At 43.8% G+C, this 22469-nt stretch overlaps 3 protein-coding genes across 6 annotated transcripts in view; 2 read left to right on the top strand and 1 right to left on the bottom strand.

Moving 5' to 3' along the window:
* The window catches only part of LOC133497715 (NAD(P) transhydrogenase, mitochondrial-like), a 31013-nt gene extending 21506 nt beyond the window's left edge, over nt 1-9507 (bottom strand). The window contains exons 1-3 of one of the 4 annotated variants that reach the window (XM_061813829.1): nt 9041-9507; nt 8110-8289; nt 331-497 (exon numbers count right to left, since the gene is read on the bottom strand). In XM_061813829.1, coding sequence (XP_061669813.1) covers nt 331-497; nt 8110-8186 — 244 coding nt within the window. In that variant the 5' untranslated portion in view covers nt 8187-8289; nt 9041-9507. Of the gene's footprint in view, nt 1-330; nt 498-972; nt 1042-6337; nt 6371-8109; nt 8290-9040 lie in introns of those variants that run through there. The other 3 variants (XM_061813828.1, XM_061813830.1, XM_061813831.1) reach the window with 3 other exon arrangements.
* A 234-nt stretch (nt 9508-9741) lies between these two features.
* Nucleotides 9742-18877, top strand: afg2b (AFG2 AAA ATPase homolog B). Its single transcript, XM_061813832.1, has 10 exons — nt 9742-10627; nt 10761-10946; nt 12025-12309; nt 12395-12580; nt 12719-12877; nt 14248-14457; nt 14772-14999; nt 16425-16559; nt 18441-18566; nt 18692-18877. Exons 1-10 carry the CDS (start codon nt 10034-10036, stop codon nt 18833-18835), a joined length of 2253 nt encoding a protein of 750 aa, XP_061669816.1. The 5' UTR covers nt 9742-10033; the 3' UTR covers nt 18836-18877.
* A 167-nt stretch (nt 18878-19044) lies between these two features.
* c3h15orf48 (chromosome 3 C15orf48 homolog) lies at nt 19045-22469 on the top strand. The gene is made up of 5 exons (XM_061813833.1): nt 19045-19147; nt 20205-20261; nt 20336-20424; nt 20533-20593; nt 22140-22469. Exons 2-5 carry the CDS (start codon nt 20223-20225, stop codon nt 22206-22208), a joined length of 258 nt encoding a protein of 85 aa, XP_061669817.1. The 5' UTR covers nt 19045-19147; nt 20205-20222; the 3' UTR covers nt 22209-22469.

Here is a 22469-nt window from a genome sequence, read left to right as displayed (position 1 = left end):
AAGTTGCTGTCAAAAACTCGCACAAGCTCTCCTTAAACATTGGGATCCGAAACGAGAGCGGACAAATATGGAAAAGCTTTATTTATTTGAGATGAGGGCGCTCGGCCGAGAGCAAAGTTTTTATAGGTCACCTTTATCTGACCTCTCGGATGTTAGCAGGAAAGAAAACATGGCAGCAACTTTTCAATGTGCTTTTTTTTACCCCCCCAGCACACTTCTGGCATTAGTCGTTTCTAAAATAAGATTCCAGGCGCAATCCAAAGCCACATGCAGGCCTCTATTATGCAAAAATAATTTTTTTCCCCCCCACCAAATCTCCGTTTATCCTACCTTTGGAGGCCTTTTGGTCCCATAACGCGGGGAAAGTCCTGAAACTCCTCCTCGCTGGTATTTTGTGACGAACGCCCCGTCGGAGCGCAGTGAGAGACGAGCCGGTGATGCAGTGCAGGAGGGTCGACATGGCCGCGGAGCGTCCGCCCGGAAAGTCCTTCGGGGGTCTGGGGAGCAGAGTCGAGTGCCAAGTTAACGCCGATTGTGCTGCACCTTGGCTTGAGTGTTTCAGGAGACGGAGCAGATCGAGCAGAGTGAGCGTGACATTACAGCTGCACGGGACACGTGAGCACACGCGCGCACACACACAGAGACGAGTCCAGGGCCCGATCCCGCACACCGCGGCTCGTTCGCGAGATCTGGAATTATGATGGCACGGGCGCGAACCGTGCCAAGCGTGTTCCGGCTGCTCGAGCGGGCGGCGAGCGCAGAAAGTTTTTGAGGATTAAACGGGGACATCTGAGGACGCGCAGTTTCCAACGCAAACAGGAAATGTTTGCGCTTAGTGGACTCTGAGAAAGCACAATGACCTGAAAAAGAGGCGACGAGGAGGCGTGATATGAACGCCGTTTGGATGTTGAATGATCACACACACTCATTCATTCATTCGTTTAGCACTCAGCTGTTGTTCAATTTCACTACCTTTACAGCTAGTTCGGGGCGGCACGGTGGAGCAGCAGGAAAGCGTTGGCCTCACAGTTCTGAGGTCTCGGGTTAGATCCCGGACCCACCTCTGTGTGGAGTTTGCATGTTCTCCCCGTGCCTGCGTGGCTTTTCTCCGGGTTTCCTCCCACATCCCAAAAACATGCAACATTAGTTGGACACCCTAAATTCCCCCAAGGTGTGATTGTGAGTGCGAATGCTTGTTTTTTTCTACGTGCCCTGCGATTGGGTGGCAACCGGTTCAGGGTGTAGCCCGCCTCCTGCCCGTTGACAGCTGGGATAGGCTCCAGCACTCCCTGCGACCCTCGTGAGGATAAGCAGCGAAGAAAATTTTAAATTTACATCACTTCTTGTATAAAATGAACAAAACTGGGACTGAACATGGCATCAAAAGTAGCGGAATCTGTCGAAAAGCGCCAGTTCGCGTTGTCACGATCTGGATCCAGAGGTTTCGGGTCAGTAAATACGGCGACACCCATTGTCTTCGCTTTGCGTAGCTGTATGTCTACCGGACTGACTTTTTAAGGGAACAACAATATTTGAAGTTATTTATTATGACCTATAAAAATATTATGCAATTATAATCATGCTATTACAGTATAAGCAGTATTCGGAGTGTATCAATTCTTCTTCTTCTTTTCCTTTCGGCTTGTCCCGTTAGGGGTCGCCACAGCGTGTCATCTTTTGGCATCTTAGCCTATCTCCTGCATCTTCCTCTCTAACCCCAACTGCCCTCATGTCTTCCCTCACCACATCCATAAACCTTCTCTTTGGTCTTCCTCTCGCCCTTTTGCCTGGCAGCTCCATCCTCAGCACCCTTCTACCAATATACTCACTCTCTCGCCTCTGAACATGTCCAAACCATCGAAGTCTGCTCTCTCGAATCTTGTCTCCAAAACATCCAGCTTTGGCTGTCCCTCTAATGAGCTCATTTCTAATCCTATCCAACCTGCTCACTCCGAGCGAGAACCTCAACATCTTCATTTCTGCTGCCTCCAGTCCTGCTTCCTGTTGTCTCTTCAGCGCCACCGTCTCTAATCCGTACATCATGGCCGGCCTCACCACTGTTTTGTAAACTTTGCCCTTCATCCTAGCAGACACTCTTCTGTCACATAACACACCAGACACCTTTCGCCAGCTGTTCCAACCTGCTTGGACCCGTTTCTTCACTTCCTGACCACACTCTCCATTGCTCTGTATTGTTGACCCAAGTATTTGAAGTCGTCCACCCTCGCTATCTCTTCTCCCTGTAGCCTCACTCTTCCCCCTCCACTTTTCTCATTCACGCACATATATTCTGTTTTACTTCGGCTAATCTTCATTCCGCTCCTTTCCAGTGCATGTCTCCATCTTTCCAATTGTTCCTCTGCATGCTCCCTGCTTTCACTGCATATGACAATATCATCTGCGAACATCATGGTCCAAGGGGATTCCAGTCTAACCTCATCTGTCAGCCTATCCATTACCACTGCAAACAGGAAGGGGCTCAGAGCTGATCCCTGATGCAGTCCCACCTCCACCTTAAATTCCTCTGTCACACACCTAAGGCACACCTCACCATTGTTCTGCTGCCATCATACATGTCCTGTACTATTTTAACATACTTCTCTGCCACACCAGACTTACGCATGCAGTACCACAGTTCCTCTCTTGGTACTCTGTCATAGGCTTTCTCTAGATCCACAAAGACGCAATGTAGCTCCTTCTGACCTTCTCTGTACTTTTCCACGGCATCCTCAAGGCAAATAATGCATCTGTGGTACTCTTTCTAGGCATGAAACCATACTGTTGCTCGCAGATACTTACTTCTGTCCTGAGTCTAGCCTCCACTACTCTTTCCCATAACTTCATTGTGTGGCTCATCAACTTTATTCCTCTATAGTTCCACAGCTCTGGACATCCCCTTTGTCTTAAAAATGGGAACTCGAACACTTTTCCTCCATTCTTCAGGCATCTTTTCGCCCGCTAGTATTCTGTTGAATAAGTTGGTCAAAAACTCCACAGCCATCTCTCCAATTGCTTCCATACCTCTACGGGTATGTCATCAGGACCAACTGCCTTTCCAGTTTTCATCCTTTGTAGTGCCTTTCTGACTTCCCCCTTAGTAATCATTTCCATTCCTGGTCCTTCACTCTTGCCTCTTCAACTCTTCCTTCTCTCTCATTTTCTTCATTCATCAACTTCTCAAAGTATTCTTTCCATCTATTTAGGACACTACCGGCACCAGTCAACACATTTCCATCTCTATCCTTAATCACCCTGACCTGCTGCACATCCTTCCCATCTCTATCCCTCTGTCTGGCCAACCTGTAGAGATCCTTTTCTCCTTCTTTCGTGTCCAACCTGGTGTACATGTCTTCATATGCCTCTTGTTTAGCCTTTGCCACCTCTACCTTTGCCCTACGTCGCATCTCGATGTACTCCTTTCGCCTCTCCTCAGTCCTCTCAGTATCCCACTTCTTCTTCGCTAATCTCTTTCCTTGTATGACTCCCTGTATTTTGGGGTTCCACCACCAAGTCTCCTTCTCCCCTTTCCTACCAGATGACACACCAAGTACTCTCCTGCCTGTCTCTCTGATCACCTTGGCTGTCGTCGTCCAGTCTTCCGGGAGCTTCGGTTGTCCATCGAGAGTCTGTCTCACCTCTTTCCGGAAGGCCGCACAACATTCTTCCTTTTTCAGCTTCCACCACATGGTTCTCTGCTCTACCTTTGTCTTCTTAATCTTCCTACCCACCACCAGAATCATCCTACATACTACCATCCTATGCTGTCGAGCTAACTCTCCCCCTACCACTACTTTACAGTCAGTAACCTCCTTCAGATTACATCGTCTGCACAAAATATAATCTACCTGCATGGTTCTACCTCCGCTCTTGTAGGTCACTATATGTTCCTCCCTCTTCTGGAAATAAGTGTTCACTACAGCCATCTCCATCCTTTTTGCAAAGTCCACCACCATCTGCCCTTCAAAGTTCCTTTCCTGGATGCCGTACTTACCCATCACTTCTTCATCGCCCCTGTTTCCTTTACCAATATGTCCATTACAATCTGCACCAATCACAACTCTCTCTCTGTCTGGGATGCTCAGAACTACTTCATCTATTTCCTTCCAGAATTTCTCTTTCAACTCTAGGTCACATCCTACCTGTGGTGCATAGCCGCTAACCACATTATACATAACACCCTCAATTTCAAATTTAGTCTCATCACTCGATCTGATACTCTTTTCACCTCCAAGACATTCTTAGCCAGCTCTTCCTTTAAAATAACCCCTACTCCATTTCTCTTCCCATCTACTCCGTGGTAGAATAATTTAAACCCTGCTCCCAAACTTCTAGCCTTACTACCTTTCCACCTGCTCTCTTGGATGCACAGAATATCAACCTTTCTCCTAATCATCATGTCAACCAACTCCTGTGCTTTTCCTGTCATAGTCCCAACATTCAAAGTCCCTACACTCAGTTGTAGGCTCTGTGCATTCCTCTTTTTCTTCTGACGCTGGATCCGGTTTCCTCCTCTTCTTTGTCTTCGACCCACAGTAGCTGAATTTCCACCGACGCCCTGCAGGTTAGCAGTGCCGGGGGCGGGCGTTGTTAACCCGGGCCACGACCGATCCGGTATGGGATTCTTTAGATGAACGCTCATATTTGTTTGGCACAGTTTTTACGCCGGATGTCCTTCCTGACGCAACCCTCTGCATTTATCCGGGCTTGGGACCGGCCTACAGATTGCACTGTTTTGTGCCCCCATAGGGCTGCATTGCCCCCATAGGGCTGCTGTATCAATTATTTGCAGAAATTCATCAGGTTCGGTCCCCGAGCGAGGGTCCAGTGTATTGATTTTAATTCATTCAGTTTTCTACAGCCAGGGGGGAAATTTTCCATCCATTTTCTTAGCCGCTTATCCTCGGGAGCGTCGCAGGGGGTACTGGAGCCTATCCCAGCTGTCAACGGGCAGGAGGCGGGGTACACCCTGAGCTGGTTGCCAGCCAATCGCAGGGCACACAGAGACAGATAACAGTCGCACTCACAATCACACCTTGGGGCAATTTAGAGTGTCCAATTAATGTTGCATGTTTTTGGGATGTGGGAGGAAACCAGATTGCCTGGAGGAAACCCACAAAGGCACGGGGAGAACATGTAAACTCCACACAAGCGGGGCCGGGCTCGAATCTGAGTCCTCAGAAATGTGAGGCCAACGCTTTACCAGCTGACTCACCGTGCCGGCGGGGAGTTTTCACTTCTTAAATAAAATGTACGTTTTCTCCATGGTCAGCAGTGTACATTCATCTGCTCTTTTAGAGTGCACCAAGCCATTAAGCCTGAGTCATTGAGTCTGGAGTTTGCATGTTCTCCCCGTGTCTGCCTGGGTTTACTCCGGGTACTCCGGTTTCCTCCCGCATTCCAAAAATATGCAACATTAATTGGACACTCTAAATTGCCCCTAGGTGTGATTGTGATTGGTTAGGCTGTTGTTCTCCATGTGTCCTGCGATTGGCTGGCAACCACTTCAGGGTGTACCCCGCCTCCTGCCCGTTGACAGCTAGGATCGGAGCCAGCACTCCCGTGACCCTTGTGTGGACAAGCGGGTAAGAAAATGGATGGATAGGTGGATAATTTAATGTGTATGTATGATTCAAGCCATTAAATAAGTACTTAAAAAGTGTGATTTTCATGTATTTGGAATTGACAAAATGGCGAAAGTAAAAGAAAAATGGACATTGATGTAAACAGATATACTTAAAGTCCTGAAGTTAGATGTTGGAAAATCTCCAAAAAATTCTCCAGCCTTGGCAAGTTTTATGACATTTGCATTAACACACACACATACACAAAAAAAGGGCAGCAAAGAGTTGCAAAGATTAAAGTAAAACTTAAAGACTAAACTAGACTTAAACTAAACCCCAAAAATAAAAATAAAAAAAAAAAAAAAAAAAATATATATATATATATATATATATATATATATATATAAATAAATAGTGATAAAAAATAATAATGATAAAAAATAATAAACAACAAATAAAATAATAATAACTAATGATAGGGAGAAGAATAAATAATCTTGTAAATAAATTAAACTAAACCCTTAAACTAGACTTAAAGTTGTAAGAGAAAATGTTAAGTCACTAAGTGATCACGTTGTTGTTTCCATTATGTTGCATTGATTCACCCACAAAACTAAGTACAGTATTGACCGCATTAAAGCCAGACTTGCCTTTTTTTTTTGTTTTGTTTGGAAGCAGCTCCACCGGGTCAACGGTTGAACTCAAGAACTGCAGTCGTGGCCACTTTCCACACACCACTCAAGCAGCCGCCCGCCGCGCATCCACGAAACACTCACACAAACTTGCCCGATGACCTTCCGCTCTCTGGATGGCGCCGCCTCTGCACTATTTATGATTCGTACGCATGACCCCTCCCCTGGGGGAGCACAAGAGATAATCACGTCACAAAATGCCGTACAATCAAATTAAAGGTTTAGCGTCCGTCAAAACCCAGACAGGCAGTGACCTCAGTCTGGCTTTTATTTTATAGCATACCCCACACAAAATATTAAACCGAAAGCCACACTTTTCAAACAGAGTAAAGAATCACTTTTTGAAGACTTCAAATACATTTTGATTCAACTGGCTGCATTTCCTTCGCAGTACACTTGCGGAAGGACAAAGTGGCAACGATGTCGGGCAACCAAAATTTAACTAAAAAACAAAAAACAAGTGTGCCAAGAATTGCGAAAAATCTATTTAAAGAAAAAAAAATCTTTGATATCATTTTATCAGATTTGCAAGACAATTCTCGTTAGAAATGCCCAGGATGCATTTTTTCAAACTATTGTAGTCTTTTTTAAAAAAAAAATATTATTAACCCATTCATGGCCAGGGTGGCAATTTTTTGCCTTATTGAGATAAAAGTCTCCTAACAGGCCACAATCAATGAAATAGCACTTCTTTTTCATTTATGGTTAAGTTATATGATAACTTTACTAATTTATAATCTCGTCCCAAAAATGGGACAATGCCTGCGAGAAGGTACTTGGGTTTAGTTAGTAGATCGTCCTAAAAACGAAGAATCAGAATCAGATTAAAACACTTAAACATTTTAATATACTGAAGGATATAATGCGTGAAAATCATGATGTCCCAAAAATGGGAAACTGCCCACGAATGGGTTAATATTCTGTATGTCAATAAGCATTGCCCTGATTGCATTGCAGTTCTTTTGAATTCAAGAATGGAAAACAGCTTTCATTGACTTGGTAGAACACTATATCTCGCTTTCCATCATTGATTATATTTCTTAATAGAGAGTATGAATGTGTGCGTGTGTGTGTATGTGTCTGTATGTGTAGCTAATGCTATTAATGCCAACTATTTTCACGGTCCAGCAGGTTACAACCAAGAGCTGTTCCCAATGGACCTTTCCGACCTGCCAATCACTCGTACAATAATAGCCAATCAGATAGCCCCATTGTCTTAACCCCTGGCTTGACACGCCCCTCTCGCAACACTAGTTGTCAGTAGCGTGCGCTTGGAAAAGTTAATGTTATGAAAAAAGTGGTCCTCTGATGCGCTTAGGAAACGTGCAATTCTGATGAAAGATATGCGGCTAGGTTACGAGGGGCCCGCTTGATTTATTTTCCAAAGCCTAAAACACAGTTGACTAAGTGTCTATGATGGATTAAGGCTCGCGGAGGACTGCACGTACAACTAAATATGAACAACATCAACAAACACAAGGCTGTGTGATCGAAGGTAAGTGAGGGAGAAGGATATTCTCTGAGTTTGATTTCATTATTGTGCGTGCTTTATACATTCCAGAACAACTTTCACTTTGTTAGTGTATCATTGACCTGCTGAATGAAGTCTGTCATGTTTTAAGTTGAAGAGTCGGGTTAGGGATACGTAAATGTACCACTTCATGCAAGAGAAATGTCTTTTTGTGTCACATCGGACTTTTAAGACAGAGGACTGGGTTCCATTTACAAGGCAAGTCAAACTTTTTCATATGGCGACTACGGTACTGACTGAGCTAATCACAATTAAATCGAACCTAAATCACTTCTAAAGACTACAATGATATTACTTGTGATCTTTCCAAGTAAAAAGTACTCACCCTGCTTTACATGCGCAGTACGATTCCACTATTTTATCCTGTTGGATTCCAATATGAAGTTTGTGAGGCATCAACATTTCGCTGGAACATTGCGTCCTGCTCCGTCCAAAGTCTTAATTCCGTGTACAAATCCTTGCGGGAAATAGTTGAGACCTCTCTGTAGAACTCTCTTGGACAAGTCTGACGCATTTGACAAAAAAACATACCGCAATGTTATCTGAAATACACGACGGAGAATTGACTTCAAACCCGTTCTGTTCAGTCGCCATTTTGGAAGATTGTGGGACATAGATTAGGGGGCGGAGCTTAAGATCGCCATCGGAAAGGTCCATAGGTTTGTAGCGGGAAATGTACGATGCAAAAGTACAATATTTAATTACAACCGCTCTGACAGTGTCGAATAAACTTTAGTTTAGATGCTGCTCATTACATTTTAATTAGATTTTTTTAATGATTTGCATTGATTGTACATCATTATTAAAAATGTGACAATATATTAATATTTCTGAGTTTTGTGTCTTTGTGTCTACGATGGATTAAGCGGAAGAGTGAACGTACAACTAAATGTGGACAATATCATCAAAGACAAGGTTGTATGTTCGAAGGTAAGTGAGGGAGAAGTATCTTCTCTGAGTTGGATTGAATTATTATCAGTGCTTTATACATTGTAGCAGAACAACTTTCACTTTCGTTAGTGTATCACTGACCTGCTGAATGAAGTGTGTAATATTTTATGCCCAAGAGTTGTGTTACGAATATGTAAATGCACGATATCATGCAAGAGAAATGTCTATTTGCCTATTTGGATCACATCAGACTTTTAAGACAGAGCACTGGGTTCCATTATGAGCCAAGTCAAATGAATACACCCACACTCTTCTAAAGACGACAATGATATTACTCATGATCTTTCCAAGTAAAAAGTACTCACCCTGCTTGACATGCGCAGTACAATTCCACTATGTTATCCTGTTGGATTTCATTATGAAGTTTTTGAGCCGTCAAACTGTTTTTTGCATTGCTAGCCAACATTTCACTCTAACTCTGACATTGCGTCCTGCTCGGTCCAAAATCTTAATTCCGTGCGTGAAACAGTTGAGACGTCTCTGTAGAACTCTCTTGGAAAAGTCTGCCGCATTTGTCAAACAACATACCCCAATATTAATTGGAGTACGCGATAGAGAATCGACTTCAAACATGTTCTGTTCAATCGCCATTTTGGAAGCTTGTGGGACATGGCTAAGGGGGCGGAGCTTAAAGTCGCAACCGGAAAGGTCCATTACTTCCCAGTTACGGCAACTTCCTCCGGATTTTTTTTTTTTGTAGCAGGTGTTTCCAAAATGTTGTGGGTTCCCTAAACAGTGACAATCATTGTATTTTTTTAAAAAATATTTTACTACACAGATGGCTGTTGCAAAACAGTACCACGCATATTGAGTCGAGCGGGTGGGTGGCAACCATAACTTCTACACTCCATATAACATACGTAGAAGAAAATTCTATTATTATTATTCATAATTTAAAATTATTTAAATGAATACAATTTGAAATAATTACATTATCAATGATGATCCAAAAAAGTGCATTTATACTTTTTATGTCACAGCGGAAGTCCGTAGACAGGAAGACGTTTTGGTTGGCCATCTTGCTTTCACGCCACGTGGTTTTTGTTGTAAACATTACTTGTTCTCTTGCCTTCTGCGCGTGCAATCAACCATTTATATCATGAATATGATTCGGGGATGCTGTGCAAGTTTAGCGTTAAGACGTAAGACAGTTGCTTTTAAATGCTCACCGTAGCTCGTCGCCGCTGGCTAATAGCATAGCTAACACAGGAGGACTTTTCACGACGAGTGTCAACATCATTATGTTTTTCATTTCTGGATCGTAAAACAGGATTGAGCGCCTTACTTTTTTTTTTACGATGACATCTCTGAAGCTGTTGTCAGTGGAAGCATCAGATCAGGGCTCGCAGAGATGCAGGCTGGGTCCGGGTTTGATGTCGGCGCTGGGCTTGAGTGCGGGCTCCTCGGTGTTGGTGTCTCTTCCCGGGGGGAGCTGCCTGTGCACCGCCTGGCCCAGGTCCGACCTGGCCGAGGGCTTCCTGCAGGTGGACACCAAGTGCTGCTCGCCATCTCTCATCGGGCGTCCACCGTCACGTCTCACTCTCGATCCAGAGCAGGTCACTCTCGTCCCGTGTCCCAAACTGAAAGGAATGAAAGTAAGCGTGGTCGTCCAAAGTGTTGAATTCAAGAGAAACACCCCACCTCGTTTTGTCCACGAGCTTTTGAAAGACATGCTGAAAGGTGTTTTGGTGCATAGGAAGCACGTCATAAACCTGGAGGACTTCGACACGGACATTAGATATGTTGTCATCGAAAACATCTATCCGGATACTGACTCAGCTGGACTTGTCACGTCAAAAACTGGTCTGGAGATTGCTGGGATCCAAACTGTCAGACACTTCACCAGCCATCTGCAGGGCCAGGTCACAGTGCCTTTGGGGGGCCTGGACGAGGTCAGCGGGATAAATACCTGTACTGTAATACTGTACTTCATCATCAGTCTGCGTACCTTTGCCACCTCTTGACAGTTTGCTTGGTAAATGCCCCCCCCCCCCCCCCCCCCCTCCCCTCCCCTCCCCTCCCCAGGTGAGCGCGTCGTTGAGAGAGATTCTCCAGCTGCCGCTTCTCTATCCAGGCACCCTGGGTTCTCTTGGGGTGTCCTGTCCCAGAGGCGTGCTGCTCGTGGGGCCACCCGGTGTCGGAAAGACCCAGCTGGTCCGGAAAGTGGTCGGAGAAGTCGGGGCCGGCCTGGTGGTGGTCAGGGGGCCGGAGGTAAAGTCCTTTCAAAGTCATCCGGATTCTTGGTCTTAATTTGGGTCGCTAATCATACATATTTCGACAAAGGTTCACGGCAATCCATTTTATCATTAGACAAATATTCTTTATTCTTCTCTTTCTCTTATATCCATCCCTTTTTTTTTTTTTTTTTTTTGCTGCTTATTCTCACGGGGGTCGCAGAGAGTTCTGGAGCCTACCCCAGTTGTCAACGGGCAGGAGGCGGGGTAAACCCTGAACTGGTTGCCAGCCAATCGCAGGGCACATTGAGACAAACAGCTGCACTCTCAATCACACCTACGGGCAATTTAGAGTGTCCAATTAATGTTGCGTGTTTTTGAGTTGTGGGAGGAAACCGGAATGCCTGGAGAAAACCCACACAGGCACGAGGAGAACATGCAAACTCCACCCAGGTGGGGACGGTGATCGAACCCGGGTCCTCAGAACTGTGAGGCCAGCGGTTTACCAGCTGAGCCACCTTGCCGTCCCTTTCTCTTATAATGTTTTTATTATTCTGCTCTATTAAAGAGACGCAATATCAAACTGCTCCTTTTTTTGGAGGCAAGAAACAATAACCTTTTGATTGGAAATATGGATAAAAATATACATTTAAATATTTAATTTAAAATTAATAATAATAATTTAAATATTGATTGACTGTGCAGTTATTTTATTCATATTTAGTCCCCTTAATTTGTACTCATGTTTCAAATATTACTTTCCGTGTGCAATATTATGCATATATATTCAGTATATTAGCAGATATATAGACTACATAGAGAATTTTGGTGCATTTTAATTCCTCATTGTATATTTTTTTCAACTATATTGAAACATATTGTACAAATATAACTATAGCATAATTAGGCAATATTTTTATTAATTGTCACATGTAACCATGCAACATTCTATTCTTTTGTTTTGTTCCCTTCATGTTTGAGATTTATTTTCTCCTTTTTCCTCATCTTTTTATTTGTTTTAAAGCTTTTGAATATTTTCAGAGTCAAGTATTCTACCAATTATCGTATATGTGTCAAAACTTATACAACTAATCCTATCGAAATGAATGTTCCAGGTTGTGCGGCCCCGCCCGGGCGAGAGCGAAGAGACGCTGCGAGCCGTGTTCGCGCAGGCGCGCGCCGCCGCGGAGGAGGGTCCGTGCGTACTCTTTTTGGACGAGCTGGACTCCCTTTGCCCGAGAAGAAGCAGGTCGTCCGCGCCCGAGAACCGGCTGGTGGCTCAGCTCCTCACGCTGATGGATGGGGTGGACCGATCGGATCGTTTCCTCGTCGTCGGTGCCACCAACCGCCCGGACGGCTTAGACCCGGCCCTGCGCAGGCCCGGAAGATTTGACAGAGAGGTACAAAAAAAAAGCACCTTGTGGCAGATGTGTAACAAAACAGACAAACAAACAAAAAAACATATACATTTTACCATATCTTCAGGTTATTATTGGGCCTCCCACCGTAAGGCAGAGAGCAGCTATTTTGTCGGTTCTGTGCGAGAAGATGCCAGTGTGTCGCAGCGTGGATATGACTGAGCTGGCGCAGAGGACCACGGGTTATGTCGGGTCAGACCTCAGCGCCCTGTGCAGGGAGGCCGCCATGCACGCCATGCGGGAAAACGCAAAGGTACATCCGGCCGTGCATCGTCTCGAACATCTCGTTGCGCAGATGCGTCTCGATAAATTGGAGAAAAGGTGAAAAGTCATTAAAATCCACATTGTATGTCACTAAAGTGAAGTTGGGTGTTGGCATCTTTTCACGCAGGGCTCAGGGGAGCAGACGGTGGCGCTGAAACATTTCCTCGAAGCTCAAAAGTCGGTGGGACCTTCTTGCCTGCGGAGCAGCCTGGGCCGGACGGATCTCTCTCCTGTGGCCTGGGACCAGATCGGCGGTCTTGATGACATTAAACTGAAACTGAGACAGGTGAAATTAGAAAATGGTTATAATATATCACGCAACGCTTTAGACAGTCCACTCCTAAGAGACGTCGAATACAAGCGCCATATTGAAAATTCTGCCACTACATACATGTCACTGCTCAAATCCTCTCTACTGGATTATGCTCAGCTGACACTGACAGCAGTGCTACTGCGAGCTAGAGCATCTGGGTCTTGTTGTCGTTGGTTACGCAACGTTTGTTATTTTTTATTAAAAGAGATCCCGAATCAAGTCTGCTTGTGTGGACTGATGAAGAGAGCACTGGAAATGTTCACGATAGATTTTGAATTTTGTTTTTTTGAGTTGCGTGAATCAAGGTCAAAATACTAATACTGAAATTTCTGGCCAACAGAGTGCTCCTGATGATAAGGCTCAACCAGTACATTTGTAAAGGAAATGCCCTTTGGTACATACATAAGTCGCACCAGTGTGAAAGCCGCAAGTGCCCAGATTGAAGCCCACATTGAAACACGAGCTATTTACAAAGAAAGACGGTACACAGAAAGAGTTTTCAAAGTTTTAATACCTTAGCTTAGCTTCACATAGCAATAACACAGTAGCACAAAAAAGGCTGGTAAAAACAAACAAATAAAAAAACAATAGCCGCGACAGCTACACGGTTGCAACACGGTAGCACAGTGCCAACGGGGCCAGTTTAAATTTTTTTTTTTTTTTTTTTACCAAAATCACTGAGACGCGGCAGCAACAAGCTAGCGCGGCGCTAACAGGGCCAGGTAAAATAAAACATACCGGTAAAAATCACTGAGACACGGAAGTAACACAGCATCAACATGTTAGCCGTAGCGCTAACAAGGCTGGTAAAAAAAATAAAATAAAAAAATACCGTTAAAAGTCACTTCCTCTGCACATATATTCATTCCACCGGTCTCTTTGGGAAAAAATTTACAAATTAGCCACAGGGTTGAAAGCGTGTGAAAAAGTCGCGGCTTATAGGCCGGAAATTATGGTACTTGCTTTAAAATGAATATAAGATATTTGGGGAGCCCCTGGAAAATGTCACTTGCCAGTCCTTGTCTCATGGTAAACCCACCCGTCTCTGCTTTCAGGTTTTGAGCGAGCTGTTCACGTTTTCACAATACAGTTTCGGTGAACTGTAGAATCGTTCACTCCCGAACACTTTTAGTCTACTGGCACGGTCTAAAATGTTGGCTACCTTATTTAGCTTAGGGTAATCTAAACTGAACTGATTATCACAGATTTACTGCTTTGGCTTGAGCATGACAACAGTGAGTCGGTGAGAATAAAGGACTGGTGTTCACTCTTCAGTTTTTTGTCGTTACTTTCTTTGCATTTATCGTGCGTTACTCTGTGTGTTTGTCTGGGAACGTCCGAAGAGTATCGAGTGGCCAATGATGTACCCCGAAGCTTTCTCCCGTTTGGGTCTGCGTCGCCCCCGCGGCGTGCTTCTCTACGGGCCTCCGGGATGCGCCAAGACGACGCTGGTCCGAGCGGCGGCCTCGGTGTCAAACTGTACCTTCCTGTCCGTTAGCGGCGCCGACCTCTACTCGCCCTACGTGGGAGATTCAGAGAAGGCTTTGTCACAGGTGCTTTGTCTTTTCAATCCACAGCAGCGCCTCAAAATACGAGTAAACAGACCTACAAGTTTTTCAAGATTTGAGCAGTCATTCGACCAAGTTTAGTTTTTTTTTTTTTAGTTTAGCTCTAAAAACAAATATAAGGCCAGTGCCAGAGGACCTCGTGACCCGCAAGTATTGATATGATGGCCCAAGACTGTTAAGATATTTAAAAACTAGTAAAAGAACCTTCAAATGCTCACAGTGAACCTAACTCGTTTAACACGGTGTATTTTTTTTGTTGGTTTTGTTTCACAGCCAAGCTAATAATCTCTTTTGTACAGCTGTTTCGCCAAGCGCGGGCCTGTGCTCCGTGCGTGCTGTTCCTGGACGAGATCGACTCTGTGATTGGCTCGCGGTGTGGCGGTCAGGCGCCGAACAGCGTTCAGACCCGACTCTTGTCCGTGCTCCTCAACGAGATGGACGGCGTGGGCCTGAAGACGCTGGAAAGGACGGGGACGCGGAAGATCCTCCAGGCGGAGGGGGCAGAGGAGAATCACACTCCGCACCAGGTCAGACCACAAGTGTCAAACCTTGAAATGGGCCATGAAAACATGCAACTAGCAAACTGGGGGGGCAATGATGTCATATGTTGACTCAATATCCTTCGACTTTTCAAAGCTATTGAGAAGTCTGTGCTAGCTGATTTTCAGTCCTGGCGTGTTTCCAAAAGCTCTGAAAGTATCTGCTGTTAAACATCTAAAAAATATAGCACTGGACCATTCCATGTTAGCAAGCTACAGACCCCATCTCGAATCTCCCGTTCATAGCCAAGATTCTTGAGGAAGTTATTTTTAATCAACTCAGCCATTTCTTGAAATCAAATGGACTTTACTTTAGGTTTCCGAACTCGTCACAGTACAGAATCTGTTCTTATCAAACTGCTAAATGATACAAGGTTGAATACTGGAATTCAGGAAAGATGTCAGTTTTGGTCTCGTTGGATTTCAGTGATACGGTAGATCATAATATACTGCTGAACAGGTTGGAAACGTGGGTAGAACTAAATGGAAAGGTCCTGAAATGGATTTGGTCTTACCTGGAGGAAAGGATTTGGTAACCATTGGAAGTGCTCAATCGCAATGAATGGCGATGATCTATGGGGTTCCTCAAGGCTCCGTTCTTGGACCCCTCCTGTTCAGCCTGTATATGCTACACTTGGGTCATATTCTTCAGAACTTTAATTTTGACTTATCATAGCTACGCAGTTATATTGAGCTGTGTTTCCAGATGACGACAGTTCAAATGAGGTGCTGTGTCACCGTCTAAAGAAGATAAATAAATAGAGAAACACATTTTTTTTTCTTCAATTAACCCACAACAAAAGCTTTTAGCAATAACAAAAATTGCTGTTTGTAAATACCTGGAGTCACTCCTAAAAAAAACTCAAAACCAAGTCCGAAAACCTGGTGTACTGATAGATTCTGACCTGACTTTCAACGGTCATATTAAATCAATCTCTAAATTGCCCGTAGGTGCGATTGAGTGACTGTTGTCTGTCTCCCGTGTGCCCTGCGATTGGCTGGCGACCAGTTCATGGTGGACCCTGCCTCCCGCCCATTGATAGCTGGGGTTGGCTCCGGCACTCTGGCGACCCTCGTGAGGATAAGCGGCTAAGGAAATGGATGGATATGAAATCACTTACTAAAACACACACTCCGTTTGGGTAATGAAAAAAAATTGAAACAATGAAGTAGAGTCCAAGTACCTTGGATTGCTTTTTGAAGTACTGCGACCTGGATGACTAAAAATCTACATCGGCAGGAAGAAAAAACAAAATTTGAACAAGCCCATTGGTATTTTTGATTGAAATTATGTGACAGTAAGTTCAAAAACCTTTGGAAAGGTGCTATTGGGCTAATGATATGTTATGAATACAATTTGAAGGTATACAGTAAAGAATTCCTCCCAGTACGTATGTTTGTGCTCTTTGACAGGCGGACCAGCAGGAAGTGTGCAACAAAGACGTGATGCTTGTAGCAGCTACAAACAGACCCGACTGTTTGGACAGCGCCCTTCTGAGGCCCGGAAGACTGGACCACATTCTCTATGTGCCCCCTCCAGACCAGCAGGTTAGCTAGTTGCCTCCACTTCATAAAAAACATGCAAGCTCGCTCGATCACATCAACAATTTCAATTTCTTTGCTCACCATGCATACCACTACCCTCACCCTCCACTGCAACAGTTTTTTACTTGGTAACCTTTACTTGTAAAATAATAAATCATAGTTTATTCATCCAAATATTACTGTTTAAATAGTTAGGATATGTACATCCGGGGTGTCAAATTCATTTTTGTCACAGGCCACATCGTGGTTACGGTTTCCTTCAGAGGGCCGTTATGACTAAATCCATAATCTTTAATCGCCTCATCATATTTACACTAGTTTTGAATCAGAGGTCAAGTGTAATGGGGTTTTTCAAACATTGTTTATGTTTGCTAACACAAAAATACTTATATCGCAATGTTGTCATTTATGATACGCGACTGAAAAATTTTGGGACAGATTTTCACAAGAATCATGGAAGTTCACGCAGATGATTTGCCTTCGCGGGCCCCATAAAATCATGCGCAGACCGGATCTGGCTACCCGGGCCTTGAGTTTGACACCTGTGCTGTACATGACCGGTGTACCAGTTTTTAGCCTATGGATTTTTTATTCGCCTTATACTAATGGGTAATGCGTTATGTAAATAACTATTTCACATTACATAATTTCTTTTATTTTCTTTTACGCTACTGCAGTGGTGTTGAACTCATTTTTGTCGCGGGCCACATTGTACTTACAGTTTCGCTCAGAGGGCTGTTATGAATGTGAAACCATGAAAATCTTTCACCTCATCATATTTACAGATGAAATTTATGAGCTAGTTTTGTAATCACAAATCAAGGATCATGGATTTTTTAACTGTTGCTGCTGTTTTGGCACAGAATATTGATTGCAATATCTCAATGGTATCATTTATGACATGAGAATTTGAAACTTAAGTACAGATTTTTTTTTTTTTTTAAATCATGGAAGTTGATACTCATAATTTGTCTTGCGGGCCACATAAAATCATGTGACGGGCCAGATTTGGCCCCTGGGCCTTGAGTTTGACACCCGTGCACTACTGTCTAGCCAGATCGGCATTGCAAATGCATATCTATCAAGTGACCTTTGCCGCTTATCCTCACGAGGGTTGCTGCGCGGAGTGCCGAAGCCTATCCCAGCTGTCAACGGGCAGGAGGCGGGGTACACCCTGTACTGGTTGCCAGCCAATCGCAGGGCACGTAGAGACAAACAGCTCCACTCACAATCACACCTAGGGGCAATTTAGAGTGTCCAATTAATGTTGCATGTTTTTTGGGAATGTGGGAGGAAACCGGAGTGCCCGGAGAAAACCCACACAGGCACGGCGAGAACATGCAAACTCCCACACAGGCGGGGCCGGGATCGAACCAGGGTCCTCAGAACTGTGAGGCTAACGCTTTATCAGCTGCTCCACCGTGCCGCCTGTAGTTAAATTAAATCTTAAAAAGTTCACGCAAACCATGTAATTCCATTCAGCAAAAGCTCGCTAGCTAATAGCTAACATATAATGCAAAATACTGTAAGAGGGCTAACGGAAAGTAGCGTCGATGTCACGGGAATTGTAAACATTCAAATAACTGTGACGTAGAATACGCATTAGTTCAGGACGAGATTGTCATTTTGTAAAATATTACTTTTCTGTTTTTTCTGCAAGAAACTCCATTTCAACAAACAATACATTACAAACTGAACATAAGACGGTTAACAACAACAACAAAGTGAAAACAAGATGAATGGGAAAAAAAACCACCATGATAAAAGCTTTGAGGGAGGGCTAAAAATGAAAGGAAAGGTCCCAGACCGGAAACCCTTGACGCCTCAAAGCTAACCAAATTTATTCTTTGAGGATTTCTAAATGTGTGATTTCTTTTGGTTTAGGCCCGTCTGGCCATCCTGAAGGTGTGCACGAAGTCCATGCCCGTGCACGCCGATGTGTGTTTGGAGGAATTGGCTGCCGGGACTGATCTTTACTCTGGTGCTGACCTAGAAAATCTTTGTAAAGAGGTAATAGTTCCACTTCTTAATGGCGCTCCTCTCTTTCAATTCTCTGATCACTTCAGAAATGTTAGATTTCCTGTTTTTCCTCAAATGTGGCATATATCGTAAAACAGTTTTTCCTCCCCAATCAGGCTGCACTGCTGGCTTTAGAAGAAAACATGGAGGCGTCCAGCATCGAACGCACGCACTTCCTGCAGTCCCTCAAGAAAACCGCGCCCTCGCTCACAGCCGAGCAAATCCAAACATACCAGATAGCATCCGATCACAAAATATAAATTTTCCTCCACATTTATTTTGAATAAAACATAAAACCAAAAGCTTTGGTTTCTTGTCCCCCCCACCCCGTCTCTTTCTCAAGTAGTTCCCATTTAAGGTTGCAAGGGGGCGCTATGCACTATCGAATGTATTGATCAGTTCCATTAACGGTTGGCAAAACCTCCCCTGTAGAGTAGCCGAGCAGGAAGCTGCATGTCTACGTGCGCGTCACCTCGTCCTCGTCCTCGTCCTCGCGGCGTATCTCAGCCCGGAGCAGGCGGGAGGGATGCGCGGCCGACCCGCACACCGAGAGAGCCGCTCGACGACGGCAGGTGAGAGCTGCGACGCGCAGATGACGCTTTGCAAATGCAACAATTTGGAAGCCTTCCATGGGAATTAAAGGGAATGAGACAGAAATTTAGTTTTAAAATAATTGCCACTTTATAGGGAATTTAATTGAAACTCTATTTTGGCATGATCATAACTAAAACGAGTGGATTTCATACAAATATGTTTGGATATGAAGAGCAAATTGCAATTGCAGAGGTTAAACTTGAGGGAAGTTTTCATTTTTTTTTTAATTGCACGTTGAATATGACTGATTATATCTTTAGATGGTAATAAAGCCAAAGGGCATGGTCAATATTGAAGTCAAATTCACAAATTTGTTATCAACGCGTTAAATGATTTTTGAATGTCATCGTTTTCCATGGATGTCTACGAATGAATGACGAGAAATGTTTTTTTCAGCGTATATTCAAGGATGAGGACGACCAATTTGGAAAAACACTGAAAATGTCTTGCTTTTCGGCACAAATTTTTTTTTTTTTTTTTAATAAAACACACTGGTAAATTGTGACCTATGGTTCCTTCTAACTGTAAATACCGGGCAATCATAACATTTTCAAAACTTAAAATATGAGTCAACCAAAATAATTTTGCCAAACTTAGCGGATGTAAAAATGTAGATGGAGTGAAATTTATATCAAAATGGGCGACTGCGCTTATAAGTTATACTTCAGAAATAAGTACACAAGTAATCTGTTTATATGCACATTATATCTATCTATCTATCTATCTATCTATATATATATATATGTATGTATTCATCCATTTTCTTTCTCGCTTATCCTCACGAGGGTTGCAGGAACTGCGGGGGAACACCACTTAACTGGTAGCCGGCCAATCACAGACAAACAGCCGCACTCAGAATCACACCTAGGGGCAATTTGGAGTGTCCAATTAATATGAATATGATACATTTTCTATTTAATTACCCTTCATGCAAATGTAATTAATGTTGATAATGGAGGAGTTTTGAGCATCTCAAAGCGCGACCGTATTTCCACAATCTTAATTTTTTTACATGGAGATTTACTATTTTTGCAGGTATCAAAGTTGTGCGAAATGAGGGGATTTTTCCAAATGTTGAACAAGAAAAAGGAGGTGAGTTTGACTTCCGTGCTCTTTTTTTTTTTTTTTTTTGCATCATTTTCAAAATACTATTGAACCGCACGCAGCTGATCCCGCTGATCGGGTTCATGGCTTTCGCGGCCACCGGCGCCGCCTCGGCGTCGATCTACTTTCTCCTCACCAAATCTGATATCATGTGAGTGGCACGCCGGTTGTTGCCGTCGGCTTGTTTTTTTTTTTTTTTTTTTTTTTTGTGTGTTTGTGTTTTCATCAAAGCTTTGTGCTGCGTTGGTGTTGTTTTCAGCTTGAATAAGACCTCCAATCCGGAACCATGGGAGAGAGTGGATCCATCCAAGCCCCAAAAGGTGAAAAAAAAACATCTTTTTTGTTCGTTTTAGGCAGTTTTTGCTTGGAATTACAGTTCAGATGACTGAACAGAAGCTTCTTGAGTGCTGGTGAAAGCTGCTGAGTCACAGAGGAAGACATTTTATCGAATTTCAGTCGCAGACAGTATCAGACGGCCTTCCCCATAAATGGATATTAATTCATGTGTGTGCCTCCATGCTAATGAGGAGCTTTTCTTCTCACTCAAGTCACTGGCAGTCATGTCCAATCTATGGCCTGTTATACATTTTCCATATACAGTAAAGCCTCGGTTCTCGACCAAAATCCGTTCCAGAAAACGGTTTGAGAAGTGATTTGTTCGAAAACCGAATTGATGTTTCCCATTACAATGAATGGAAAAAGAAATAATCAGTTCCAAACCTAAAATATTAGGCTTTTTAAAGCATTTTTTTTAGCTTTTTCTGCTAATAAACTGCACAGTAGAAATACACGTATAGTTTAAATGCTTTATATAATAAAATAATTTAAGAAATATATTTATTTTTTGCTTAAAATGTATGCTTTAGTAGTAGAGTAGACGAGGCTGGGATTGCCTTGCTGTATCTGTAGCGACTCGGTCTCCAGCCTTGTAAACTTTTTTTTTTAATTAACAAAAGTGCAGAATAACTTTAAACAAGCAATAATGAGGGGAGAAAAAGAGCGTCATGGGTCAGTCAGCTGTTTGGGCTGTGTTATTTCCGGGTTTTTTCCCGCGGCGTTCGAGTACCGATTTAATAATAGTAGTAGTAGATATACTTAAAAAAAAAAAAATCAAACTTGGCCAAAAATACTTGACACATGATGTTTAAAAAAAAAAGCAAGTGGGTGTTGTGACACCCACATCCACACTACGACAATTATCCGTCAATTTTCTTAGCCGCTCATCCTCACGAGGGTCGGGGGGGAGTGATGAAGCCTATCCCAGCTGTCAACGGGCAGGAGGCGGGGTACACCCTCAACTGGTCGCCAGCCAATCACAGGGCACACCGAGACAAACAACCACACTGACAATCACACCTCGGGGCAATTTAGAGTATCCATGTTTTTGGGATGTGGGAGGAAACCGGAGTGCCCGGAAGAAAGCCACGCAGGCACGGGGAGAACATGGAAACTCCACACAGGCGGGGCCGGGATTGAACCCGGTATCTCAGAACTGTGAGGCCAATGCTTTACCAGCTTATCCACCGTGCCGCCCTGTCCAATACAGTTCTGTTGTATTTAACTTTGAAGCAAAATGTACTTGCATTCACCCTTTATGAACACTTTTCCATTTAGGAAGAATTTTCATTTAACACCTGTGCAAAACATTTTAATCCCCCCCTCCCGTACTTCAAAGTATCACGAGTCTGGATTTAGATTTTATACACGCGACTTATCAATCATTCACATTTTTGCAGTTGTTTGCCGCGCTCTCCCGTTGGGGTGTGTCCAATTTAGAGGAGACGGACTTTAGTCCGACTGAAAGCCGTCGCCGCACGACGCATTGCTTGAAAAACGAACGCCGCCGTTTCTGCCCCCCTTTTACAGCTCGTCACCATCAATCAGCAGTGGCGGCCGGTGAAGGAACTGGAGTTGCTGAAGAGCCTGACCAAGTGAAAAGGGTCCGGACCTCCCCCGTGAACCCTGAACCCGCCAACCCCCCCACCCCACCCGCCATTGCTTGAACAAACCCTTAGCGCGCAAAGCGTCAGGTGTGTAAAACGCTTCTAGCATTTCTGTCTGCTGTGTAGCTGCGCAACCGCGAGGCCGATGGAAGCGTGAATATGAATGTAAAATGTGACACCAGTGAATAATTTACTGTACTATTTCATGTAATAATATGCTGTTAAATGTGTTGAAAGAAATGTTGATTGTTTT

The sequence above is a fragment of the Syngnathoides biaculeatus genome, chromosome 3 (genome assembly GCF_019802595.1).
Source record: "Syngnathoides biaculeatus isolate LvHL_M chromosome 3, ASM1980259v1, whole genome shotgun sequence".
In the NCBI taxonomy this organism is placed as follows: domain Eukaryota; kingdom Metazoa; phylum Chordata; class Actinopteri; order Syngnathiformes; family Syngnathidae; genus Syngnathoides; species Syngnathoides biaculeatus.
This window is presented reverse-complemented; position numbering and strand designations above follow the sequence as displayed.